The sequence below is a fragment of the Saimiri boliviensis genome, chromosome 16, assembly GCF_048565385.1.
Source record: "Saimiri boliviensis isolate mSaiBol1 chromosome 16, mSaiBol1.pri, whole genome shotgun sequence".
Classification (NCBI taxonomy): domain Eukaryota; kingdom Metazoa; phylum Chordata; class Mammalia; order Primates; family Cebidae; genus Saimiri; species Saimiri boliviensis.
In genome coordinates, this window is record NC_133464.1 from 71,566,016 (window position 1) to 71,580,265 (window position 14,250).

At 36.1% G+C, this 14,250-nt stretch overlaps 1 protein-coding gene and 1 long non-coding RNA gene across 2 annotated transcripts in view; one reads left to right on the forward strand and one right to left on the reverse strand.

The window, feature by feature from the left end:
* Positions 1-14,250, reverse strand: part of LOC141581658 (uncharacterized) — a 772,188-nt gene that overhangs the window by 189,494 nt on the left and 568,444 nt on the right. The window contains exon 10 of the long non-coding RNA XR_012514424.1: positions 13,694-14,070. This is a non-coding gene — a long non-coding RNA (uncharacterized LOC141581658). The remainder of the gene's footprint in view (positions 1-13,693; positions 14,071-14,250) is intronic.
* TRPC4 (transient receptor potential cation channel subfamily C member 4) overlaps positions 1-14,250 on the forward strand; it is a 203,736-nt gene that overhangs the window by 134,038 nt on the left and 55,448 nt on the right. The window contains exon 4 of the mRNA XM_003934403.3: positions 13,722-14,058. Coding sequence (XP_003934452.1) covers positions 13,722-14,058 — 337 coding nt within the window. The remainder of the gene's footprint in view (positions 1-13,721; positions 14,059-14,250) is intronic.

Below are 14,250 nucleotides of genomic sequence, written 5' to 3' on the forward strand. Positions count from 1 at the left end.
AGCAGAACGGTGCGTGGGTTAGGAGAGGAACGCAAAGGCTGATTTGAGTTAGGCCTAGAGTCATGCATATGATTTTCTTTTTGTAAAAGAGATTTATTTCTTTTTTTAATTAAATAAAAACTGCATGTAGCTGGGCGCGGTGGCTCAAGCCTGTAATCCCAGCACTTTGGGAGGCCGAGACGGGTGGATCACAAGGTCAAGAGATCGAGACCATCCTGGTCAACATGGTGAAACCCCGTCTCTACTAAAACTACAAAAAATCAGCTGGGCATGGTGGGGCGTGCCTGTAATCCCAGCTACTCGGGAGGCCGAGGCAGGAGAATTGCCTGAACCCAGGAGGCGGAGGTTGTGGTGAGCCGAGATCGCGCCATTGCACTCCAGCCTGGGTAACAAGAGCGAAACTCCATCTCAAAAAAAAAAAAAAAACTGCATGTATTTATGGTTTACAATATGATATTTTGAAATATGCATGCATTGTGGAATGGCTAAATTGAGCTGATTAACATATGCATTACCTCATATCCTTATTTATTTTTGTGGTAACACTTAAAATATACTCTCAGTGATCTTCAAGACTACAATACATTGTTATTAACTATAGTCACCACATTATACAACAAATCTCTTAAACTTATTCTTATCTAACTGAAATGTTGCATCCTTTGACCAACATCTTCCTCAACCTTGCCCACACCATCCCACCCCTGGTAATCATTATTCTACTCTCTGTATCTGTGAATTCACGCTTTTAAGATTCCAAATATTAGTGAGATCATGCTATAATTGTATTTCTGTATCTGGCTTATTTCATGTAACATAATTTCCTTTAGTTTCATCCAAGTTGTCTCGAATGACAGAAATTCTTTCTTTTCATAAGGCTTAATAATAATTCTAGTGTGTATCTATATCACAGTTTCTTTATTCTTTGATACACTGATAGACACTTAGGTTGATTTCATATCTTGATTATTGTGAATAGTGCTGCAAAAACCACGAAAGTGCAGATATCTCTTGTACATAATGATGTCATTTCTTACAGATATATGCCCAGTAGTGGGATTGCTGGACCATATGGTAGTTCTATTTTTATTTTTTAGGACCCTCCATACTATGTTCCATAATGACTGTACTAATTTAAACTTCCATGCATCTGATGTTTCGTTATGATTATATTACATGATAACTAAGGGGGAATATTGAGATAAAATAAGGAGATTAATACAAGAGACAGTTAAGAGACTGACTTCATAATATTGGCAACAGATTGGAGGTTGATTAAACCTTAATGTGCTTGTCATACTCGCAAAAGAGGAACAGACTTGTTTTATTTAGTTATTATTTGTTTTTGTTTTTGTTTTTTTTGAGACAAAGTCTTGCTCTGTTGCACAGGCTGGAGTGCAATGGCATGATCTCAGCTCACTACAACCTCTGCCTCCCAAGTTCAAGCTATTTCTGGCTAATTTTTGTATTTTTAGTAGAGACAGGGTCTCACCATGTTGGCCAGGCTGGTCTCTAACTCCTGACCTCAAGTGACTGCCTGCCTTGGCCTCCCAAAGTGTTGGTATTACAGGCGGGAGCCACCGTGCCCAGCCGGACTTATTTTATAACAACTTTATTGAAGTAAATTTGGCATGCAATTAACTGCACATATTCAAAGTGAACACTTTGGTAAGGCTTAGTAAATTGTGTATACCTGTGAAAACATAACCAAGTTAAAATAGAGAACATATCCATCACCGCTACAGGTTACCTTCTGCTCTTTTATAATTCTTTCCTGAACGCTCTCCATTCCCCCATTTATTTTCTAGAGTTTACGTAAATGGGATTATACAGTACATGTCCTATTTTTCCATTGGCTTCTTTCATTCTGCATATTTTTAAAAATATTCAACCACGTGTGTATATCAGTACAACAGCTCATTCCTTTTCATTGCTGACTAATCTTCTATTATATGAATACACCATATTATGCTTATCCATTCATGGGTTGGTGGACATTTGTGTTGTTCCAGTTTGAGTCTATTACAAAAAAGTTCCAATGATATTTGTAAGCAAGTCTTTGTATGTGCATATGCTCTGTTTTCTTTTGGATAAATGCCAAAAATAAGAATGGTAGCATCATTGGTAGATGAATATTTAATTTAAAAACAAAGCAAACAAAACTACAAACTTTTTTTTAAAAGGCTATTTATATTTTGTTGTTCAATATATGAATGTTTAAGTGTCTGCAAATATGTATCAACATATGTTTTGATTAGTTGGTTTTTTTTAATTTTAGACGTTCTAATAGGTATGCAGTGATATCTCATTGTGACTTTGATTTGAATTTCCCTAATGTCCAATGGATGTTGAGCATCTTTTCATGTGTCTATTTGCCATCTATATATCTTTTGATGCTGTCTCTTCAAATTTTGGTCCCCATTCTGTATTTGAGTTTCCTCGTTATTATATTTGGATAATTATATTTGGTTGGGGAGAAGTTGAGTTACATAATGCAGTGGGTTTTTCTTTCTTTCTTTCTTTCTTTCTTTTTAATGGCAGGAATTCTCTAAGTCTTATGCTATGAGTAGATGGAGAAGAGTTCATGTTTCATCTATGTAGATGTTAGATGTTGTGCCGCTTATCAACACAATGCACTCAGATGGGTAAATAGTGTTATGGTCCAAAACGTTAATTAAATTGTGAACTTACTGAATTTTACGTATGTGTGTGCTTTCAAGTGACAGTTTTCCAAAAGAAGAGATATGTGGATAGTTTAACCTTAGGAAAGTGATGAAACCAAGCACAACTATACTAGTCACAGTTTTTCTTATATTGGAGAGTCCGAGTACATACAACTACCACCCCACCAGATGTTTTCTCTCAGATAATCCTTATACACATATTTCTTCTGTATCCTTGGAATTCTTTACTAAGGTTACAGTACTGGACTACGTCAAAGCTTTATGATCCTTCTTTTTTCCAGCCTTTAATTTTTTTCATTCCATTGCATAAAAGCCCTACCTTCACAAGATGACAATCATATACTAGTTGCTTAATTCCTCTTTTGTCTAAGCAATGTAGTGTTTTATTCTAGTTAAAATATACGAGTCTTCAGAAAGCTCTTAGGAAGATTTAATTGTAACTGAAGACTGATATGGGAGATAGTTTTAGATATATGACTTTTCACAGACCTTTTATAATTGCCTTTTATACATAAAGCTGTCTGCCTATGTGTAGGGTCCTCTCATTTTGCAATGTTATTGATACTTTTCTCTTCCTTATTTCTTTTATTTATTGCCATTTATTATCAATCCTTGTGACATTATTCAAGAGGTAGAGGAAAATGAATAGTTTGGAAGACAGGGATCTAAGGCCCCAATTCACCACTGTGATATTTCTTCAATGTTTCCAGAACATTAATTTGGGCTAACAATCATATTTAATAAAATGATGTTAAAAACAAAGTTATCTAGGTTTTAAAATTATTTATGAACTTGAAATACATTTGGAACATTTGAAACATCAATTTTTTGTAAACTATAGAATCAAAAACTAAATACTAGACAACTACTAGAAAATAAGTTACTATGGATGTTATGCTTTAAATTGTCTGGCAAAAAGATATGTCCAAACTCCAAGTGCCTGCCTCAGAACATGACTTTATTTGGAAATAGATAATTGCACAAGAAATTACTGAAGATGAGGTCATTGTAGAGTGGGACAGACTCTTACTCCATTGTGACTGGTTATCTTATAAAAAGAGAGAAGATGATGTGAAATGAGACATATAGAAAGAATGCCATGTGATGGCAGAGGCAGAGATTGGAATGACACTGAGTCAAGCTAAGGACTGCCTTGAATTCACAGTCATTTACCAGAAGGTTGCTAAAGGCAAGGAGAGATTCTACCCAGAATCTCAGAGAAAGCATTGCACTGCCAACACTCAGGATTTGGAATTCACATTTTCAGAACTGGGAGAAAAAATGTTATGTTGTTTTAAGCCACCTAATTTATGGTACTTTGTTATAACAGCCCTTAGGAACCATCACAATGAACAAATAAAATTTAATAAAACCTCAGATACCATATGGACATATAGTTTATATATAAAACATTCCAATATCCACAATAATAGCAGTACCTTGGGTCAGAACATAATCATTGAAGTCCTTATTTATATGCAGATTCTTGGGGTTGGAGGTTGAGTTCCTTTGAACTATTGATGGTTATGGGTCTAAGTTTTCAGTGACTAATTTCTTCACGTACAATAGTTGGTTCCTTATTTTCAGGTCATCCTTTACCCTGCCTCGTGATTTGTCCTTACTTACTCGGATGTGCATTTTCTCAGGAAGCTGGCTTGAAGGCCACAGATACCAGGATGGGAACAAGCAACGCTTGCACATGTGGCAAGTGGAAATGCTGGAAATGACAATGAGGGAGAGGAAATGATACATGCCTCATTTTTAGGAACATAGCTTTGGCTGTTTAAAAAAAGAATGAAAGCTCATTATTCAATAATCCCTGTAAAAAATAAAGGACCTAGATGAAAGAGATGGCAGAGGGGCTGGAGAGATAGATGGTGCAGCCAGGGAGGAACACCCCAAATGTTTGATCAGCCAGAATCAGTGACAATTAGATGAACCAATAAAGAATAAAAAATAAAATGACGCTGAAGAATAATTTCCATTCGACAGATACTTTACGCCTTATTCCTGTCTGCTTTGTGAAAATGATATCAAAGAGTGACAGAGTTACAGGGAACTATAACTCTTTTTGGCTCTCTTTCTCTTTTTTGGCTCTTTTATGTGTTGTTTTTGTGCAGTTACCCCTCTGTGGCCATACAGGTTGGAACAGATAGCACAAGCTGAGAGGTCAGTGACTGTACGGCCTCTGCTGTTTCCAAAACATGTGACTTTTTCTCTGTCTATGATAAACTAATTTCATTCCAGCCTCAATTAACAGATCATTAAAAACTGAGTATTATTATTGTTATTTTTAAGCCCATAAAATTGGTTAGCCAAGATGGTCTGCAGAGCTTTTGTCAGGGAGACAGAAAAGAGATTAGGGAGCATAAAAGGAAGTGATCTTTCTCTTTACCCTAAGGCTACAGTTTAAAAATTCTGCTGATAGGACTTAACACATTTGAAGCAAAATAATCCTTCACTTATATTATTGATATGTATAAATTAGATGGGTAGAGAAACAACCCCATTCTGTGATATCAACCTTTGATTCTGGAAAGATATGAAATGAGTGTCCTATTTTATAAGGTCTTGAACGATTTAATTTTCTCTAAAACAATAGGTCTTGATAATATATTAAAATGAATAAAGAAGGGAAACACAGAGTGCTTACAATAATTTTACTGCATAAGAACAACTAACATTCATTCCCGTCTGTCTCTTTTTTCCTTTCTGAATTCTTGCCCTAGTGGAAGATAGTAGAACTGGGCTCAGTCTTCAATAGGAGTCTCTCCAGGAGACTTTGATTAAAAGTGAAACACCCTTTCTGAATATGCCACTTCTCTGTGTGGAAAATGTCAGTGGCTCATTAGAGACTGGAGAACCAGCCTATTCAGAGAAGGCCAGGATCTGAGCCTTCCTCACTGCTTTCCATCCACAATTCTCATCTATTACTCACCTACATGATTCAAAGGTCAAATGCTGGGTTTCTTCAATACTGTATAATTTTCTGCCTCCACACCTCTATTCATTTTTTAAGAAAGCATCTAGGTAGCTACCTAAAAATAACTAGCATTTTTTCATCTATTTTCCATAATAGTTTGGAACAATATATATGTGTTCTGAGAAGGGTATTGGTGAATACAGGCAGCCTTTACATGAAATTGCTACCCTTTGTGATTTTCAAAGAACAAACATTATTTATTGACTCAACCTTCCTATCATCTAAATTGGATTTTGTTTGCTTGCTGTTTTGTTTGCTAAGTTCAGTGTTGGGTTCATCACCCACACACACATGCTTTATTTCCTTTGCCTTTGTCATTTTCAGCTTTCCATTACTGCCCACTCATCATCTCAGATCAGTTGCCAAACCAATGTTGAATTTAGTCTCAGGAATGCTTTAAGAAGTTTAATCTGCCTCTGTCTCACCAACATTATCATCATATGAAATTGAGTTATTGTCTTCGCTCCTGGTTATGTGACATCAAATGTGGTGCCCCAGTAATATGCATTTAGCTCTTCCTTGAATCCTGATCTGCAAATCTGAATTTAACATGTATATTTAAGAAAACACTTAGGTGATTTTATCACTGGGTAGGAGACTTTTGAAATTGACAGAGCCAGGGCACTTGTTGGCCAAGAGAGTCTGCAAAGAATAGACCCTGAAGTTTATCAGTTACTCTTGTTGATTATTCTCAAGCTTTCTAGCCAACGTATTCTCAAATTTGATTAAATCTTTATTGATTTTTTGGCCTTTTAACAAGTTTGAAAAAACTCAATTTATTATCTTCTGAATGTAATTTCCTTGCAGAAATCTTTTAATTATTACTATTATTATGCTGAAAGTGAATACATATATATACTTGTATATATACATCTATAAGTGATTACATATGGATATGTACATATGTGTATATACCTATACCCTTGTGTGTATGTAAACATGTGTGTATATGCAGTAATGGCGATACCTAATATTTATTGAACATATGCTATGACCTAGGAACTCATACTTTTCATATATTAATTATTTAATTTTTCAATAACCCTGAGATAAGTATTTCTACTATCCCCATTTTACAAATGGGGAAAAAGGCATAACAAAAATTTAATAACTTATTAACACTCACACAATCAGGAACCAGCAGATCCAAGATTCAAATCCCAATGGGGTTTTTCTAAGGCTTACGTGCTCTTAATCCCTACAATATTCAAATACATACCGCAAAGCAAAATAGATTTTCCATATGTCTTTAGAGTCATGATGAAGGCATGTGGTGGTGCATAGGTTAAATATCTGTGAGAAACTTAGGTATTTTATTCCTATTCTGTCCAGGATCTTCATCACCTACTCATGTATCTCATGTCCACTGAATCCCAGTCTGTCTAATACTGGTTTAAGTCTCTACTGGAATCCGTCTTAATGGTGAATTCATCAGCTGTCATCCTCTGCCTGCCATTGCATTGTGTTTGGCTTTTCCACCTGCACAAGAGTTCCATGATTTGATGGGGATTATTGTTGATATTTTTGTGTTTATTCCTGTAATTAGATATTGTACTAAACGACACCATAGAATACCTGCTTGGTGTGTGACTTCTATGCGATTCCTTTAAAGGCATCTTTACTGAGGTAAATTTGCTTGTTGATAACCTTAATAAGAAGGTTGACTTTAAGTGAGAAAAGCAAAAAATAGGAAAACAGAAAACATTAGCAAGCACACGTATGTTCATTGTGGCACTGTTTACAATAGCAAAGACCTGGAACCAACCCAAAATGCCCATCAATGATAGACTGGACAAAGAAAATGTGGCACATATACACCATGGAATACTACGCAGCCATAAAAAAAGATGAGTTCATATTCTTTGTAGGGACATGGATGAATCTGGAAACCATCAAATTGACACAAGAACAGAAAACCAAACACCACATGTTCTCACTCATAAGTGGGTGTCTCACTCATAGGACATAGGTGTCACCTCCCTGTGTCCATGTGACAATGAGAGCACATGGACACAGGGAGGTGAACATCACACACTCGGGTCTTTTGGGGGCTGAGGGGCTAGAAGAGGTTTAGTGGGGTGGGGAGGGAAAACGCTGAAAGAAATGCCCGATGTAGGTGATGGGGGGATGGAGGCAGCAAACCACCATGGCATATGTGTACCTATGCAACAATCCTGCAAGATCTGCACATGTACTTCAGAACTTAAAGTATAATTTAAAAAAAGTTGATCGGAAAAAAGAAAGAAAAACTAGAAGACAATCCCACATTATTCAAAAGTCTTTCTGTAAGGCAGTGATTATTAAAAGTTGGTCCTTGGAGTCACCTTGAGAACTTGACAGAAATGCAGAGTTTAGGGCCTTACCTTGTACCTGCTGAATCAGACATGAGGCTCATGTGTTTTGTCAGTCTCTAGGTGATCCTGCTGCTTGCTCAATTTTGAGAACCACCACTGTATGGCTCATCCCTGTCACTCAGTAACTCATGCACATTCACATACATACACATATACACACAAAGGCATTCCCAGGGTTTCAGCGTCAGCTGTATATTGCTTACTTTATAGACATTGGAATATATATTTACACTGAATTAAAACTACTCTGAATATTTATCAGATACAATGATGCTATAGGTAATTTTATTACACATCAAATCCTTTAAGCCAGTGTTTATCAAGTTTTAACATTCATAGGAATCATGCTATGCAGATTTTTATTCAGCAGATTTGAAGTGGGGCCTGATGGTCTCCATCTCTAACACCCTTCCTGTTGATTTCAGTGTTACTGGCCTCAGCCTACAATTTGAGTTGCAACAATTCAGATTCAAGCATGTCCTCAACAAACACTTTCATCCATATCCCAAAATATGGCCACAGTTTTCCTTTACATTTCATCTTTAGTATATCTACAATTGGTTATAACCTTCTAGCACAAGTGATTTCTCATCTGAGCATACTTATCTCTATCCCCATGTTTTTAACATGAAATTCTTTTAATCTAACATAAAACACATTCATTTACGAAGTTGTGACCGTGTAAATCTGTCTGTCATTTCAGGCTTAACTAACCAATTCCACTTCCTTTCTTAAATTTTCAGTTTATTTCATGTTGGACATACTCTTATATACCTATACCTCTTTTTTAACAAGTTATATAATACTCTGTATAAAATTATTCAGTTACATAATTAGTCCCAATGTATTTTGAGTTCCCAAAAGACAGATTTATGTGGTTCCTATAGATCGTGGCATTCCCCGCACTTATCCAGCCAATGTCTGACTCGCAGATGATGCTGAATGCTATTGGCTTAATTAACATTTCACTTGTCCTGGAAAGGCAGGTGAAAATAAGGTTTTGATTAGTAAAGTAGGTGGGTCTGATTAATCATGTGATATGAATATACTCAGAGGGACCAGAAAAAATCGTTTAATAAGGAAAATGACCAAAGGTATCAGCAGGAAGCAGGGAGAGACAGACATTTAAAAGCCATTGGTGGCCATGAGGGAATTAGGGGATGAAGTAAAAGATTTTTTTAAAAAAATGTTTTTCAGCTATGAACAAAATTAATTCTCCAAAGATCTTCTGCCTGTAAATAATCCTTAGTCCCTGCTATCAACATTATAAAATGAGTTTTTGAAAAGCATTTCTGGGCAGAGGAAATAACTCTCCCCAATACAGATTATTTTTGAATTGCTAAAGAATAAATAGTAATACCCAGAGTACACTGATATGTATATGAATTTGTGGTCCTTTTAGAGGAAAGGACGTACATTGCCCTTATGTACATCAACCCAAAGTTTCAGCTCTCTTTATAATCAGCTGGCGGTCCATTGAGATTCTCATGTGACTCTCTGACACAGTCGAGATAGATAAAGTAGCCAGGATGGTTGTCCCAGAATTTGGATTTCCCTCCTACAGAGAATGACTGCAGTCTGAACTTTGGATCCAATTTTTTAAACTCAAAAAATATGTTGAAAAACTGAAAAGATGAAGAAAGTACAAATACTAAGTAAATCTGTTTCACAGTTTTATTATTTGATTTGTTTCATATATTTTTAATGTTTTTCTGTTTACTTTGTTTATGTACAATTAATATTTTAGTTCCCTTTCCTAGATAGTTGATATGGTTTGGCTGTGTCCTCACCCAAATCTCATCTTGAATTGTAGCTCCCATAATTCCCACATTGTTGTGGGACGGACCTGGTGGGAGATAATTGAATCATGGGGGCAGATCTTTCCCATGCTGTTCTCATGATAGTGAATAAGTCTCATGAGATCTGATGGTTTTAAAAAGGGGAGTTGCCCTGCACAAGCTCTCTTCTCTTGTCTGCTCGTATGAGACGTACCTCTTACCTACCATCATGATTGTGAGGCTTCCCCAGTCACATAGAACTGTGAGTCCATTAAACCTCTTCTGTAAATTGCCAAGTTTCGGTTATGTCTTTATCAATGGTGTGAAAACCAACTAATACAATGTAGTGCAGTCTCTTGTTTATTTGGTTTTGTTCTGTTTTTATATATTTTCCAGCTTTATCCTCCTTTATGTTGTCCTTTTCTTTGTTGCCATTATGGTTTGGAATTTTCATATTTCAAGTAGTTGCTTTTAAATCATTGATACTGGATCTCTCTTATTCTATTTGTAAAAATAAGATTAGATTCAATAGTTTTCACAGTGTCTTCAATATTTGGAATCTCATGACTCAGTGATTCTATAAATAATAATGAGATCAGACTTTTCAAACTTTTTAACGGTTATTGAAAGAGGGAGATGGGAAGTCTTTAAAATTGTTTTCACAATGTCTTTTATAAGTGCATAGCACAAATGTGAATTTGGAAGTTTTAGTGTTTTAATATGAATTTTAATGGGATGGCAGGAGTTGTGCTGGAATTGGCCAACAACTCTAGAGAAAGAAGGGGCTGTAATGAATTGTGTCTAAAAACAAACCTCGCTTCTCCCAGTACTGGAATGGTGCAGAAGATGGTAGTTCCTCCTATGACTCATGGTGCAGTAGAAAGATGGAGTAGAGGAGGCGGGAGCTGCAGGCTCCCAGCACGCTGCAGGCAATGTGATGGTCTATCCGGAGAGGGCATTGCTGGAATGGAGTGCTGGCCACTGTCAAAGAAACAGGTGGCCCCTCTCTAAGGGTGTCCTTCAGAGGGGATTGGAGTAAAGCTGAACTTTACTCCAATTTATCCAGGTAAATAGAGAGGGAGCCAGACAGAGAGAAAAAGACACAGAGAGGAAGGGAGGGAGGGTGGGAGGAAGGAAGGTAGAAAAGAAAGGAACAAGTGTGGGAAGGAGGGAGGGAGGGACTAGAGTAAGAGATAATTGAACTGATTTAATCTATGTTAGCAATTAAAGACCGAAAAATCCTGTAATACAAAATTTTACTTATTTCAATCCTTAATTTGATAACTGATTTAACCACTAAACCCATTTTTGCATGGAAAATTAATTACTGGGATACAATTTAGGAGCTGCTGGTGTAAACAAGTAAAGAACATGTTTGGTAGAAAGGAGACATGAAATTACTCTGAGAATCTGTGAATTTACAATGATTCTCAGGATACTTTTTGGATTATTTCAATCCCATGATTGGAGCAAACACATAGCCAAATAACATCCACGTTTGGGGAACCTCGTGTTTTACACACACTCACTCCTGCTCTTCTTAGTCCTCTCCCTATTTTTCACTTCTGCAAAAACCTCCCTGTGTCTCTATTTAATGTAAAATTAGGTACACTGTTCATTTACTAAGCACAGGTATATGCTTTCAGTAACTAAAGAAAGAAAAAGTACTTTTAAGAAAAAAACATAAATAAAAAATTATAGCTAACCTAGCACTTGGTGTTCTATAAGGATTAAATTCTTTGCTTCTTTTAGGTAATTTTACAGAGTATATATGTGTGTATTCAGTGGCAGAAATATTAATTCAAACAAACCTTAAAATCTCCTAAGAAAGTTCTTTGTGTGATTGTCCTCAGGTGCCCCATGCTGTAGTGAGATTTTGACCAGGAAGGACAGAGTTTGAATCCGAGACCTCGTTTAGACTTTAGTGAACAAAGTACATACCTTTCTTTTAATCTTTCTGCATGTACACAATGAGTTACTTAGTCCCTTATAGTGCTTTCTCAGTGTGTGAATACTGATAAGATGATGGCACCTGCTTGTTATATCTTGCATTTCCTGTAGGTTTCTTTAACTCTCTTTTATCAAGACTTTTCAGCTGTCCTAAAGTCTAATACTATTAAAAAAATATTTTATTCCCTGGGGAATAAAAAAAAAAGAAGATGGTAAACTATGATTGCTTTATCAAATGCTGATGAGAGGGATTATATGAGGAAAAGTGAAACTCTTTCAAATACCTGGCTTTGTCTGAAATAAAATTTAGCTTGACTGTTTATGGAGCCTAAAATTTCCTTAAAAAAGTGACATACAAGATAGTGAAGAGAGCCCTCCCTGCTCCAGCCTTAAAGCCATGCTATTTTATTTGGTTTTATCTGTATTTACTGAGCCCGTTATTATAAACTTAATTCAATTTGTTTCCATGTGTATTTGCCCACTATATACATTGATGAGTAGATATACAAGAAGACAAGATGAAGAGAAACAGTTGCATGAGAAGCCATTGTTCACCTAATCCAAATGGTTAAATACCTCAACTGTTAAATTACTCTTTGAATATCACCCTTTCTCTTTTTTCATCTCCCAAACAAAGCATCCTTTCTTCATATCCAGAGATTGCTTGCTTGCTGACTATCAGAAAAGAGAAAAGAAAAAGTCTTGCCTAAAGGAGAGCCATATAGCTTACAACTAAAGAAGAAAAATGGGAAATGTGGAGTTGAGTGGGGAGTCCTGTGAAAGGAACAAGCACTATGTTTGCTTATAAGTAAGCCTATTGCATGATGCCAACAGAACTTTCCCAAGTCTCTTCCAAGGAACTTACACTCGTCCTTCAATCAGAACTGACCATGGGGCATCTTTTAATACCACTGTACACTCTCTCACCAGATTTGCTCTTGTTCTCCCATGGTATCTTGCCATGGATTGCCTTCATCTTCTCTTTCTACTTATACAAATATGCCCAGGTGGAAGCATTCTTGGAATGTTCCATTTGAAAGATAAAATTTTCTCTTAATTCATATGTTGCTTAACTGTCAATCCTAATGGGAAAGGTTGAGAAAAAAAGTCTGAGAAATACTGAGGGAAAAAAAAAAGGAATACTAAGAAAAAAATAAAGAAATATTGAGAAAAAAAAATCCTGGACCAGATAGTCAAACATCTCATAATTTGCTAGATATGTAACCTCCCTAACATACAGTAAGTAGTGTCCATGGTACACCTCAAAGATGTTGTCAGGATAGAATGATGTCATATCTGTGAAGTGTTTCATATAAGGTAATTAGGTATACTTAGGTAAGGTGTTTGCATTGTTTATACCGAATTAAGCTATGATGATTAACATTCTGGTGACTATTAAATTCTTTCATCTATTTTTCATATTGCCTCAACCCAATTAACAGCATATTTAGCTTGTAAGCCATAAAGAAAAGTCTGTTTGCTTTCCCTAAAAATAATATTTATTATAGAAAGTAATATTTGTTATAGAAAAATATTAAAAGTACACACAAATATAAAAATAAAAATAAAGTGTAATGTTGTTACCAAGAAATAACCACTATATCCAAAAAATCCATATTTATATACTCTTACATGTGTGTATATAGGTATATATCTTTGTAAACTGCTTTGTTCACCTATCAGCATATCTTTTGCATATTTGTATTCCCCAGTTCTATTTTTGCTTCCTCAAGTGCAGCCATAGTATTTTGACTTAAGTTGTGTCTCACTAAGCATGTAATACTGTGCCTTGGGTAGAATAAGTATTCAATACATTGGCTTTATTTACTTAAAGCCTTTTGATTGTTTAAATGTAAAATTATGTGAAACAGAACTTCTGTTTTCAAAGATCACAGTTGTGTTCTTACTGACAAATGGAAGCCATTCCATGTAACTGTGACTTACTTTTCTTTTTCCTTTCCCTTCTGTTTAGTTTGTTGCCCAGCCCAATTGTCAACAACTGCTGGCATCTCGCTGGTACGATGAGTTTCCAGGCTGGAGGAGAAGACACTGGGCAGTGAAGATGGTGACATGTTTCATAATAGGACTTCTTTTTCCCGTCTTCTCTGTGTGCTACCTGATAGCTCCCAAAAGCCCACTTGGACTGTTCATCAGAAAGCCATTTATCAAGTTTATCTGCCACACAGCCTCCTATTTGACATTTTTGTTCCTGCTGCTGCTTGCCTCTCAGCACATCGACAGGTCAGACTTGAACAGGCAAGGTCCACCACCAACCATCGTCGAGTGGATGATATTACCGTGGGTCCTGGGTAAATGTGTTACTATAGAAAATATAATAAAAACATGTTACTGCCATGGAATCTTGCTGCTCAGAAAATATTCATTAATGTTTGGGACCTAGGAATGTTTAGAACAGGGTCTGACTATTGTAGCTCCAGGAACCTAACCCCCAAAGCTAAACAACCATTTTACAAGCTGCAGTCGACCTGCTTACAAATGCA